Consider the following 12,080-nt stretch of genomic DNA (forward strand, 5'->3'; position numbering starts at 1 on the left):
GTTCTGGAGGTTGAAAGTCCAAGATCAAGTTGCTGGCAGATTCCATGTTAGGTGAGAGCCTGCGTCCTGATTCATAGATGGCCATCATTTTGGTGTGTCCTCATGTGGTGAAAGAGTTAATGGAGGTCTCTGAAGTCTGTTTTATAAGGGCATTAATTCAATTCTGAGGGTTCCCAAAGGCTCCACCTTCTACTACCATTACATTGGGGGGTTAGATGTCAACATCTGAATTGGGGGGGAGGACAAAAACATTGATATTGGGTCCATGGCAGAGCCCTTTTCTTCAGCAAAATACATTTTCATCTCAAGCACACATGAAACATTCTCCAGGATAGAGAATATGTTAGGTCATAAAACATGTCTTTTTTTTTTAAAGATTTTATTTATTTGACACAGAGAGATCACAAACAGGCAGGCAGGCAGAGAGAGAGGGGGAAGCAGGCTCCCCGCTGAGCAGAGAGCTTGATGTGGGGTTCGATCCCAGGACCCTGAGATCATGACCCGAGCCGAAGGCAGAGGCTTTAACCCACTGAGCCACCCAGGAGCCCCATAAAACATGTCTTAATAAAATTAAAAATATTGCCTATTAAAAGGCAGAGATTGGCAGATTGAATTAAAAAATGATCTATCTCTTCTTTATGGAAATAAAAATGATTAGAAGAGCATGTTATGAACAACTGCACACCAACAAATGGAATAACCTAGCTGAAATGAAAAATTTCTAAAAAAATACTAAAAAAATAAATCTTTTAAAAAAATTACAGATTCAATTTCCTTGCCTATTCTAGACATTCTCAGATTTTCTATTTATTCTTGAGTCAGTTTCAGTAGTTTTTACAAGATGAGAAAACTAAAGGCCAATATTCGTCATGAGTATAAATGCAAGACTCCTCAACAAAACATTTCCAAACTGAGTTCAGCACTGTATTCTAAGGATTATACCCTGAGACCAATTGGGATCTATCCCTGGAACACAAGGACTTAACATACAAAAGGCAACCAGTGTAATACATCGCATAATAAAATAAAGGAAATACAACCATGATCATCTCAACTGATGGAGGGAAAAAAAACATTTGACAAAACTCAACACTCATAATAAAAATACTCAACAAACTAGAGTTAAATAGGGTTAAATAAGGGAAATATATACAAAGCTAACATCATACGCAGTAGTGAAAGACTGAATGCCGTCCCCTAAGATCAGGAATGATCATGGACACTCGTTTCTACTTAACATACTATTGGAAGTTCTAGCCAGAGAAGTTAATAAAGAAAAAGAAAATAAGGTCACCCAAAATAGAAAGGAAGAACTGAAGTTATCTCTGTAGATGACAGGAAATTTTATGTAGAATACACACAGAGCACATAAGTGAATTCAGCAAACTTGCAAAATGCAAAATCAACACACAAAAACCAATTGTATTTCTATACACTATCAATGAATAATTTGAAAAGGAAATTTTTTTAATTTTTTATTTTTTTATATACATATAATGTATTATTAGCCCCAGGGGTACAGGTCTGTGAATCGCCAGGTTTACACACTTCCCAGCACTCACCATAGCACATACCCTCCCCGATGTCCATAACCCCACCATCCTCTCCCTACCCAACCCCCACAACCCTCAGTTTGTTTTTTGAGATTAAGAGTCTTTTATGGTTTGTCTCCCTCCCAATCCCATCTTGTTTCATTTATTCTGAAAAGGAAAGTTTAAAAAACCCAATTCTATTCACAACATCAAAAAGAATAAAATATGAATAAGTTTTATAGGGGTGCTTGGCTGGCTCAGTCCATAGAGCATGCAACTCTTGATCTCAGGGTTGTGGATTTGAGCCCCATGTTGGCTGTGTAGAGATTACTTAAAATCTTAAAAAAAAGGATACGTTTGCACAAAGAGGTGAAAGACTTGTATACTGAAAACTCCAAAACATTGCTGAAAGAAATTAAAGAACATGTAAGCAAATGGAAAGACATCCCATGTTCATGAACTGGAAAACTTAGTATTGTTAAGAAGATAGTACTACCTGTATTCATTCGCTAGGTGTGCCATAACAAAATACCACAGACTGGGTAACTTAAATAAAAGAGATTTGTTTCCCCACAGTTCTAGTGTCTAAAAGTTCAATATCAAATTGTCAGAAGGTTTGGTTTCTGAGGCCTGTCTCTTTGGCTTGCCGATGACTGCTTTTTTGCTGTATTCTCACATAGTCTTTCCTCTGTGTGGTCACATCCCTGACGTCTCTCTGTGTATCCAAATTTCCTCCTCCTCTTCTTCTTCTTCTTCTTCTTTTTTTTTTTTTTAAGATTTTTAAATTTATTTACCAGTGAGAGAGAGTGAGAGAGTATGAGCAGGGGTAGGAGGCAGAGGAAGAGGGAGAAGCAGACTCCCCGCTGATCAGGGAGCCCCACATGGGGCTTGATTCTAGCACCCTGAGATCATGACCTGAGCCAAAGCCAGATGCTTAAGTGACTGAGCCACCCAGGCACCCCCAAATTTCCTCTTTGTATAAAGATTCTTGTCAAACTGGATTATGGTCCACCCTAATGGGTCTCACTTTAACTTCAGCACCTCTTTAAAGTCCCTATATCCAAATACAGTCACACTCTGAGGTATTGGGAGGTTATGGCTTCAATATTTACATTTTTAGGGGATTTCAGCTCATAACAAGACCAAAAGTGATATACAGATTCAAAACAATCTCATAATCCCAGTGGCAATTTTGCAATCATAGAGAAACCCATCCTGAAACTGATATGGAATTTCAAAGGACCTAAATAGCCCAAACAGTCTTGAAATAGAACAAAGTTGGAGGACTTATACTTCCTAATTTCGAAGCTGCAAAGCTACAGTAATTAAAACAGTGTGATACTGATATAAAGAGAGAGATATAGACATAACCAATAGAATAGAGAGCTCAGAAAATAAGCCTTTACGTATACAGTCAATTGATTTTTGACCAGGATGCTGAAACCACCCAATGGAGAAAGGACATTCCTTTCACCAAATGATACTGGGAAAACTAGATATCCACATGCACAAGAATAAATTTGAACCTTTATACCATACACAAAAATTAACTTAAAATGGATCAGCTTCTTAAATTTAAGATCTAAAACTGGGGCAGCTGGGTGGTTCAGTGGGTTAAAGCCTCTGCCTTCGGCTCAGGTCATGATCTCAGGGTCCTGGGATGGAGCCCCGCATTGGGCTCTCTGCTCAGTGGGGAGCCTGCTTCCTCTTCTCTCTCTCTCTCTGCCTGCCTCTCTGCCAACTTGTGATCTCTGCCTGTCAAATAAATAAATAAAATCTTAAAAAAAAAATCAAAAACTATAAAACAGGTGAAAATCTTGACCTTTGATTTGGCAATGATTTCCTAAGTATGATACTAATAGTCCATGCAACAAAAGAAAAAATAGACAAATTAAACCTCATCAAAACTAAAAAACTTTTGTGAATCAAAGGACTCCATCAAGAGAGTGAAAAAACAACCCATAGAAGGGGAGAAAATGTTTGTAAATTGCATGATAAAGACTAATAGCTAGAGGGGCACCTGGGTGGCTCAGTCAAATTTAGGCTCAGGTAGATAGAGCCCACGTGGGGCTTCTTGCTCAGCGGGGAGTCTGGTTCTCCCTCTCCCTTTGCCCCTCCCCCCTGCTTGTGCTCTCTCTTGCTGTCTTTCTTACTCTATCTCAAATAAATAAATAAAATCTTTAAAAAGGGGGCGCCTGGGTGGCTCAGTGGGTTAAGCCGCTGCCTTCGGCTCAGGTCATGATCTCAGGGTCCTGGAATCGAGCCCCGCATCGGGCTCTCTGCTCAGCAGGGAGCCTGCTTCCTCCTCTCTCTCTGCCTGCCTCTCTGCCTCCTTGTGATTTCTGTCTGTGAAATAAATAAATAAATAAATAAATAAATAAATAAATAAATAAATAAAATCTTTAAAAAAAAAAGTATAAGAAAATGCAATGACCACATAGAAAATTTCAAAGAGGAAATCCAAATATTCAATAAACACAAAGGATGCTCAACTTCATTAATATGCTAATGCAAACGAAAACCACTAAACACTAGTGGTTGTCCCTTATCAGACTGGCAGGAAAAAGAAGTACGTTGCTTTTTTAGAAAATATGTGTAGCACGACTCAGTTTTTGTTTAAAAACTCTTAAAAATAACAGCTAACTGGAATTGAAAAACTTTTAAAAAAGTGTTTTTTAAAAAGGATTTTATTTATTTTTTAGACAGAGATCACAAGTAGGCAGAGAAGCAGCCAGAGAGAGAGGGAGAAGCAGACTCCCTGCTCAGCAGAGTGCCCGACGCGGGGCTCGATCCCAGAACCCCGAGATCATGACCTCAGCTGAACGCAGAGGCTTTAACCCACTGAGACACCCAGGCACCGCTAAAAAACAGCTTTGAAAGACAGGCAATTTTACATACCCATTCATTCACTCATTCAACAAATATTCATTGACTGTGTACCACATGCTGAGAATACAGAAATAAAGAAAACCGGTAGATATCCCTGCTTTTGTGGAGCTGACATTCTAAAGGAGAAGACAGAGAGTTGGGTTTGAGAAAAGGGGACATGTTGAATAGGTGGGTGTGATATATGCAGAGGAAACGGGAGTAGGGATAAAAAAAATGGTAATCCGGGGCGCCTGGGTGGCTCAGTGGGTTAAGCCGCTGCTTTTGGCTCAGGTCATGATCTCGGGGTCCTAGGATCGAGTCCCGCATCGGGCTCTCTGCTCAGCGGGGAGCCTGCTTCCCTTCCTCTCTCTCTCTGCCTGCCTCTCTGCCTACTTGTGATCTCTCTCTGTCAAATAAATAAATAAATAAAAATCTAAAAAAAAAAATGGGAATCCTCCGCGTATATGTGGTATTTAAGGCACAATACTGGATGATTTTTGTACAGTTTGTGCCTATTTTTGTAAGCTTGTAGAAAATGTAGAAGCATGCACTGAGAGACTCCACGGAGACCTCGGTTCAAATCTCGACGGTTAGTCTCTGGGAAAGTCACCCAGCCTTTCAAAGCCTGTTTATAAAATGGAAATAATGACACAGCTCCACTACCGCCCCCTCTTGGCTTAAAGAAGCTTCTGAGAAGGCGGGCTCTCGAAGACAGAAGCGTAGCGTCGCGAACGCCTACACTGAAGCCATGGCAGCCATATTGGTTACGGGAGGCGGCGAGGCGTTACGATTGCTGCCATTTTCAGTTATGGCAGGAGAGGACTTCCGGTCACCATCTTGAATGACAGCAGAGGCGGAGCACTGACTGACATGTTCATTAAGGGCCGGACTCCAAGGGCACCTCCCCGAGAGCGACTGAATACGAACCGCGGCGGGCGGAGGACGGCAGCCGTAGCCCCGCCCCCCATGCTGGGCTCCACCTCCCGGCCCCACTTCCGCCGGGCGAGCGTCTGTAGGCGACGCTGCCGTAAATTGGTCCGGAGGTTTGCCGCATCACGGAAGATGGCGGCCACGGCGGTGAACGGGGTGCCGGGCGCCTCGAGCTCGGGCTCTGCGGCGGCCTCGGGTGCAGTCCTTCAGGTCGCGGCCGGCATGTACGAGCAACTTAAGGGCGAGTGGAACCGTAAAAGCCCCAATCTTAGCAAGTGCGGTGAAGAGCTGGGCCGTCTCAAGGTAGGGTTTGGCGGGGGCCTCTCTAAGGGGTCTAGACCTAGCTGAGTTCCCGGCCGCGGGCGAAACCAGGGCGTGTTGGGGGATCCAGTAAGGTGAAGGATTCGGAACTGCCAAAGTGCGGACTTAGAGAGATGAAGAAGAGGTTTGGAACGGATCAAAGACGGCTCCACAGTGGCAGGGCGTGGGGGGAGCCAGTGATGAAAATGTTCAGGCATAACTAAGTGGGGGGTTAAAGTTTTGGTGTTTGGAGGCCTAGCTGGCTGGAGTGGCAGGATGGGCGTATTGGAGTTTTTCTGATGGTGGGTTCTTGACGAGAGCAAATGGGGAATGAGGACGGGACAGGGTGATGAAAGGAGGCTGAGATGAAAGGTTGCGTGGTTAGACCAGACCAGGTCAGGGTCTGAGAGTATCTGGGGCTTAAGGACGCATGGCGGGGTGTGGGAGAGGGTGGACAGCGGAGTTTTGAGGATAGGACTGAATCTAGAAAAAATATTGTTATAGGAGAGGACCAGAATGGTGTTCAGGGTGCTTCAGACCGAACGTTGTTTGGGAAGGAGTACAAGTATGGTGTCTCTGAATGGGGCGTGTCTGTTCAATGATATGTGGGCTGGGTGATGGGGGGATGTTACCTCCCTTTCCTCCCGGATGTAGATCTGGGGGTAATGGGAGGTGTAGCTGGGCCCAGCCCAATAAATTGTGGAAAAAGTCTGCCAAAAACTGAAGGTGCTAGCGTCCTCTCACCCCCTTGATTCCATTGAGTCAGGGATGGGGGGTGTTTCCTGTTTTCCCAGTGGTTCTATTTATAATTGTAACCTGAGGTCATCCTAAGTGGGCACTCAGTGTGCCCAGGCCTGTTCTGAGTGCTTTCTGAGGACTGACTCCTTTAAAACTCACAACAGCTTTGAGTCAGGGATGATGATTAGTTCTGTTTCCTAGGTGGGCAGACTGAGGCTTTGCAAAAGTAAGTAAACCTGTACTTGAGGTCCCAACTTCTTTCTTTCCTTCCTTCTCTGCTGTCCTTGTCAGCTGGTTCTGCTGGAGCTCAACTTCTTGCCAACTACAGGGACCAAACTGACCAAACAGCAGCTCATTCTGGCCCGTGAGTGTTATTGGGGCTGGTGGGGGGTGATGGGCTGGGGGTGATGGGAGGAACGGCAGGAGTGGTAGTCAGGAGAGGGACTCAGGCACCTCTTGAGAACCTGCCCTGTCACCCACAGGTGACATTCTGGAGATTGGGGCCCAGTGGAGCATCCTGCGCAAGGACATCCCCTCCTTCGAGCGTTACATGGCCCAGCTCAAATGCTACTACTTCGATTACAAGTGAGGATGGGTCCTGCCCCTGATTGGGTGGGGGCAGGGGGTTATGTGGTAGTTTTTTGTTTTTCTTTTTTTTGTTTTTAAATCACTGGTTCTCCAGCCACTCAGGTCATCTTCCTTCAACTGGAAACTCCCTGTTTGCCTAACTCTGTCCCCAGAGCATACAGGGTCAGGAGTTTGAGTTTCCTGAAGGTCCTTATCCTGAGATTGTACCATCCGGTCTCTGTTGGCCTCCAGTCTCTTCCCCTCTCCACGTTCCTACACTACATTTCTACTCCGCACTGTAGCTGCCTTTCACCTGCCCTGGCTCCAGCTTTGCCCCCTTCGATTCTTCCCCCAGGACAGCCAGTAGAATCTTTGCGATGCTAAAATTTGACCAATATTGATACCCTGATCGGAACCTGTAATGGCTCTCCATAGCTCTCGGGCTCCAGACCAAACTTTCCTGCAGCCTCCAGTACTGTCTGAGCCATGATCCCTCTGACTCTGCCTCCCCTATCTCAGCCGGTCTCCCCCACTGAACTCCTAAAGTCAGAGGGGTCTTAGTCACTGCTGCATTCTAGTACTGCCTACCATGAGGCTGGGCCCAGAGCAGGGATTCACTGAATATGTGTTGAATATAAAACATAATGTTTTTTAACTCAATGGTGCTTGAGTGGATTAATAATTAAGAATTTGACATCAGAAGTCAGACAAACCTGAGTTTGAAACTGATTTTGCCGCTTCCTGATTATGTGGTCTTGGGCAAATGACTTCACCTCCTCATACCTCAGTTTCCCCCTTAAAGTGAGGTTGATAACTCCTAATATCATAATCACAGCTAACGCACAATATTTGAGTCAAGTACTGTTCCGATCACTGTACCTGGTTTAAGTCATTTGATTCATTTAACCCTAATTCACTTGACCTACCTTTTAAGAGATGGCTGCTGCGGTAATTCTCTTTTTATAGTTGGGGAAACTGAGTTTGAGTCACTTTACTGAAGTGAGGTCAGTTTCTTGGGCCCATATGACTTGTGACTTCTTCATGCCTCTCTGGACTTCAGTTTCATTTGAAAACTCAAGACCCCATACTTCTGCAAGGAGACACCACGGGTCAATCAGGGTCTCTGGAGGCTGGAGTCGGGGGCTTATAGGTACTTAAGCCCTCCTTACGTTGGTTCTCCCATCGTGGTCCACAGGGAGCAGCTCCCCGAGTCAGCCTATATGCATCAGCTCTTGGGCCTCAATCTCCTCTTCCTGCTGTCCCAGAACCGGGTGGCTGAATTCCACACAGAGTTGGAGCGGCTGCCTGCCAAGGACATCCAGACCAATGTATACATCAAGCATCCTGTGTCCCTCGAGCAGGTGAGGCTGGGGAATGGGCGTGGAGGGAGGATCTGGAGGGGGTGGTGCAGGTGCAAACATTAGGGAAGATTTCCTGGAGGAGTGAGCTGGGGTCACCTGTCTTCAACTTGGGGACTCATTTGCTCATTTTTTCAACAGCTGTTGAGCCCCAGCCACGTGCCATGACACTGATTGGTTTTCAGACTGTTCTACAAACAAAACATTAAAATCCGGGATCTGGTGGGCATGACATTCAGATGAGGAAGCAGACAGTAAACAAAAAGATTAAGTAATCTATGTGTTCTGTCAGATGTTAAGTGCTATGGAGAAGAACAAAGTAAGGAGGGTGGAGAGTTGGGGCAGGGGTGAGTTTTTTTGTAGTGTGGTCAGGGAAGACTTTCTGAAAAGGTGAGATTTGAGAAAGATTTGAAAGGGGCCATGAACCCAGCCACGTGGACATCTGAGGGGAAGTGAACCGAGTAGAGGGAGCAGCCTAAGGTGCTGAGGCAGAAACATGCCTGGTGTGGCTGAGAGTAAGCCAAGAGTAAAGTATTTCTAGGACAAGGTGAGCATAGTCAGGGAAGAGCTCTAGTACCTAGTTTAGGAGGTAGTTCCTAGAGCTGAGGTCTCATGGAAGGAGTTTGCTGTGGTGAGAAGATGGGAGCGAGCAGTTATGGCTGGCTGCACAAAGCAGGCAAAGGACTGGAGGGATGAGCTCTGGGGTGGGTCCGCCTCTCTCTCCTGTGGAGAATAGGTAAGAGAATTAGCTATCAGCACAGGGCAGTTTGGAGAAAGAGTGTGCATGCGTGTTTGTGTGTGTGTGTGTGTGTGTGTGTGTACACACACACAAACCAGGGAGTGCTTCCTGGAAGAGGAGGTACTCAGTCTGCATGGGGAATCATGACTGTACTCTAAGGGTGTTCTAGCAGAGGGGATTATGGAGGCACTGGGAATGTGGTGAGGCCTCAGCTGGCAGGCCCCTATGCTACCTCTTCCTTATCCTCTTTTCCTTTCCACCCCTGGCCTCTATAGTACCTGATGGAAGGCAGCTATAACAAGGTGTTCCTGGCCAAAGGCAACATCCCTGCTGAGAGCTATACCTTCTTCATTGACATCCTGCTTGACACTATCAGGTGTGTGGGGTGGGGCAGGGTCCTGTAGAGTTCAGAGAGTTTGGACTCTGGAGTCAGACAGCCCTGAGTTGAAGCCCATTCTGGCCACTTGTAGTCTAGAGAGGTTGGGCACATCACTTCTCCTTCTCTGTGAACTGGAACTTGTCATGAGATTGTGGAAAACAGCCCTCATCTCACTGGGGGCTGTTTATCTGTGTGCCCATATGATCCAGGCTTGGGCTTGGCACCCAGACAGCACTCAGCAGGCAAGACCCAAGCTGCCTGTCTTAGAAGTGCTCCAGTCCATGAGGCATGTGACCTCACCTCAGGTCTCTTAAACTGTGGAACCCTCAGTTTCTTCTTCCTTAGAATGGGGCCATTAAGTCCCGCTCAGGGGTTGCTCTGTGCACAAGTGACGTGACATGGGCAGGTGGGCATGACACTGACACATCCCTTGAGGAATAAAAGGGTCCAGGTGGTGGCAGAGCGGGTTCATGGATGCAAAGTGCCAGACTGAGATGGGTTTCCATTTCTTGGATGGCAGAACCAAGCCCAGAGATGTGGTGGGAGTGAGGAGGGCTAGCTTATGAGTTTAGGTTATTTTTATTTATTTATTTTTTTAAAATATTTTTTTTTGTTTGACAGAGACACAGCAAGAGAGGGAACACAAGCAGCGGGATTAGAAGAGGGAGAAGCAGGCTTCTCACCAAGCAGGGAGCCTGATTTGGGGCTTGATCTGAGGATTCTGGGATCATGACCTGAGCCAAAGGCAGACACTTAATGACTGAGCCACCCAGGCGCCCCGAGTTTATTTTCAAATAAATACTTGGTTCTCCAAGGAGCGCCTAGGTGGCTCAGTGGGTTAAGCCTCTGCCTTCAGTTCAGGTCATGATCTCAGGGTCCTGGGATTGAACCCTGCATCGGGCTCTCTGCTCAGCAGGGAGTCTGCTTCCCCCTCTCTTTCTCTGACTGCCTACTTGTGATCTCTCTTTTTCTGTCAAATAAATAAATAAAATCTTTAAAAAAAAAATTTGGTTCTCCAAAATGAACAAGGAGTAGTATGCAGTGAGTGTCTGCATACCTGCTGCTTGGTCTAAGAGATAAAATACATCAGAAAGGGATACACCCTCCGTGTCACTAACTTGTCCCCAGAGCTCACGCCTTTGTTTTCAGTGACTTGATCTTTGCTCTTTCTCTACTTCAGTGTTGATCTTATGCTTCTGAACAGGGGTGGCAAGGAACCCTCTCAGGATTAGATCTAGAAATGGGGTACAGCAAGCACCCTTGGGTATATAGGGGGTGATTCAGTAAAGAGATCACCTCATCTGAGTCCCAGCCTGGGTTTCAGACAGCCTGAAGTCCTAATGACTGGGAGTGGGATTCAGAGTTCGAGCCCAGTAGTCTCAGAGATCTGGACCCTGCTGTGGCCCTGGCTTTGCACCTCTGGTCACGCTCCTGCCCCTTTCCAAGCCTGGATGAAACAGGGCCGGAAGCATGTTTCAGCCGTCAGTGCTGAACTGAAAGTTCAGAGCTCACATGTGTCAGCCCTGGGAGGACAAGGCCTGGAGAATTGTCCGTGTTCAGTAATGAGAACCTTGTCTTTCCTCAGGGACGAGATTGCTGGGTGCATTGAGAAGGCCTATGAGAAGATCCTTTTCACTGAGGCCACCCGGATCCTCTTCTTCAACACACCCAAAAAGATGACAGACTACGCTAAGAAGGTGCCTGGGGCACAGGGCAGGGAGGCGTGGGGCCAGGGGTGCACTCACAGTAGGGTGGGGGGGCCTGGAGGGACTCTGGAGCAAGACTGCACATGTTTAAATCCAGCTGTGTGACCTCAGGCAGGTTGCTGAACTTCTCTGAGCTTCAGTTTCCTGATCCATAGAATGGGGGCTGGAATTTAACATGTGGGTTGAGCTTAGCATAGCACCTGGCAGGAGGTGGAGTGGACGCTGATGCCCAGGGCCTGTTGAGCTGTTGTCCTTAACAGAATTCCTTAGAGGATGCAGCTTTTCTCTGCAAAACCTTGCCTCATTTGGCCTGGGGTGTTTATGCAGCAGTAGTGCCCTTGGAGGTGCTAGGGCAGGGGGTGGAGGGTTACTGAGGAGGGTCAAGACCAGACTAGAAGAAGTGAAACTGAACTTCAGCTGTGGTGACAGCTGATACTTAGTGATCATTTACTTTGGGCCAAACACTTCTCGGCGCTTAGAGGTATTGGTTCACGAAATCCTCATAGCAGACCCAGGGAGCTGTGTGATTAGAGTCCTTGCTTCAAACGTGGAGCAGCTGAGGCACAGAAAGGTGAAGTCACTTGTCTAGAGTTGTGTGGGTAGAGTAGGGTTGGCAAGGAACGTGAGCCAGGGCCCAGGTGGGCAAGTGCTGGCTCTGTGGGGTGGGGAGGGAGCTTGTGTGATCACCCCACCCATCTGTCACCCTTCCCTTCCTGCAGCGAGGGTGGGTTCTGGGCCTCAACAACTACTACAGCTTTGCCAGCCAGCAGCAGAAGCCAGAAGATACCACCATCCCCTCCACGGAACTGGCCAAACAGGTCATCGAGTATGCCCGCCAGCTGGAGATGATCGTCTGAGCGCCCCCAACCCCGGCACCAGGGCGAGGCCGGGCCTGCGGCATTTAAAGCAGTGGCAGGGCAGGGCTTCCTCCAATAAAGGTGGATTGACCTTCTCTCTTGTAGG

At 46.7% G+C, this 12,080-nt stretch overlaps 1 protein-coding gene across 1 annotated transcript; it reads left to right on the forward strand.

Moving 5' to 3' along the window:
* The first annotated feature begins 5,255 nt into the window (after nt 1–5,255).
* PSMD8 (proteasome 26S subunit, non-ATPase 8) lies at nt 5,256–12,069 on the forward strand. Its single transcript, XM_047711717.1, has 7 exons — nt 5,256–5,633; nt 6,660–6,732; nt 6,851–6,953; nt 8,131–8,296; nt 9,308–9,408; nt 10,997–11,108; nt 11,837–12,069. The coding sequence occupies exons 1-7, from the start codon at nt 5,271–5,273 to the stop codon at nt 11,972–11,974; spliced, it is 1,056 nt and encodes a 351-aa protein (XP_047567673.1). The 5' UTR covers nt 5,256–5,270; the 3' UTR covers nt 11,975–12,069.
* Nucleotides 12,070–12,080: the final 11 nt, after the last annotated feature.

This window comes from Lutra lutra, chromosome 17 (assembly GCF_902655055.1).
Source record: "Lutra lutra chromosome 17, mLutLut1.2, whole genome shotgun sequence".
Taxonomy (NCBI): domain Eukaryota; kingdom Metazoa; phylum Chordata; class Mammalia; order Carnivora; family Mustelidae; genus Lutra; species Lutra lutra.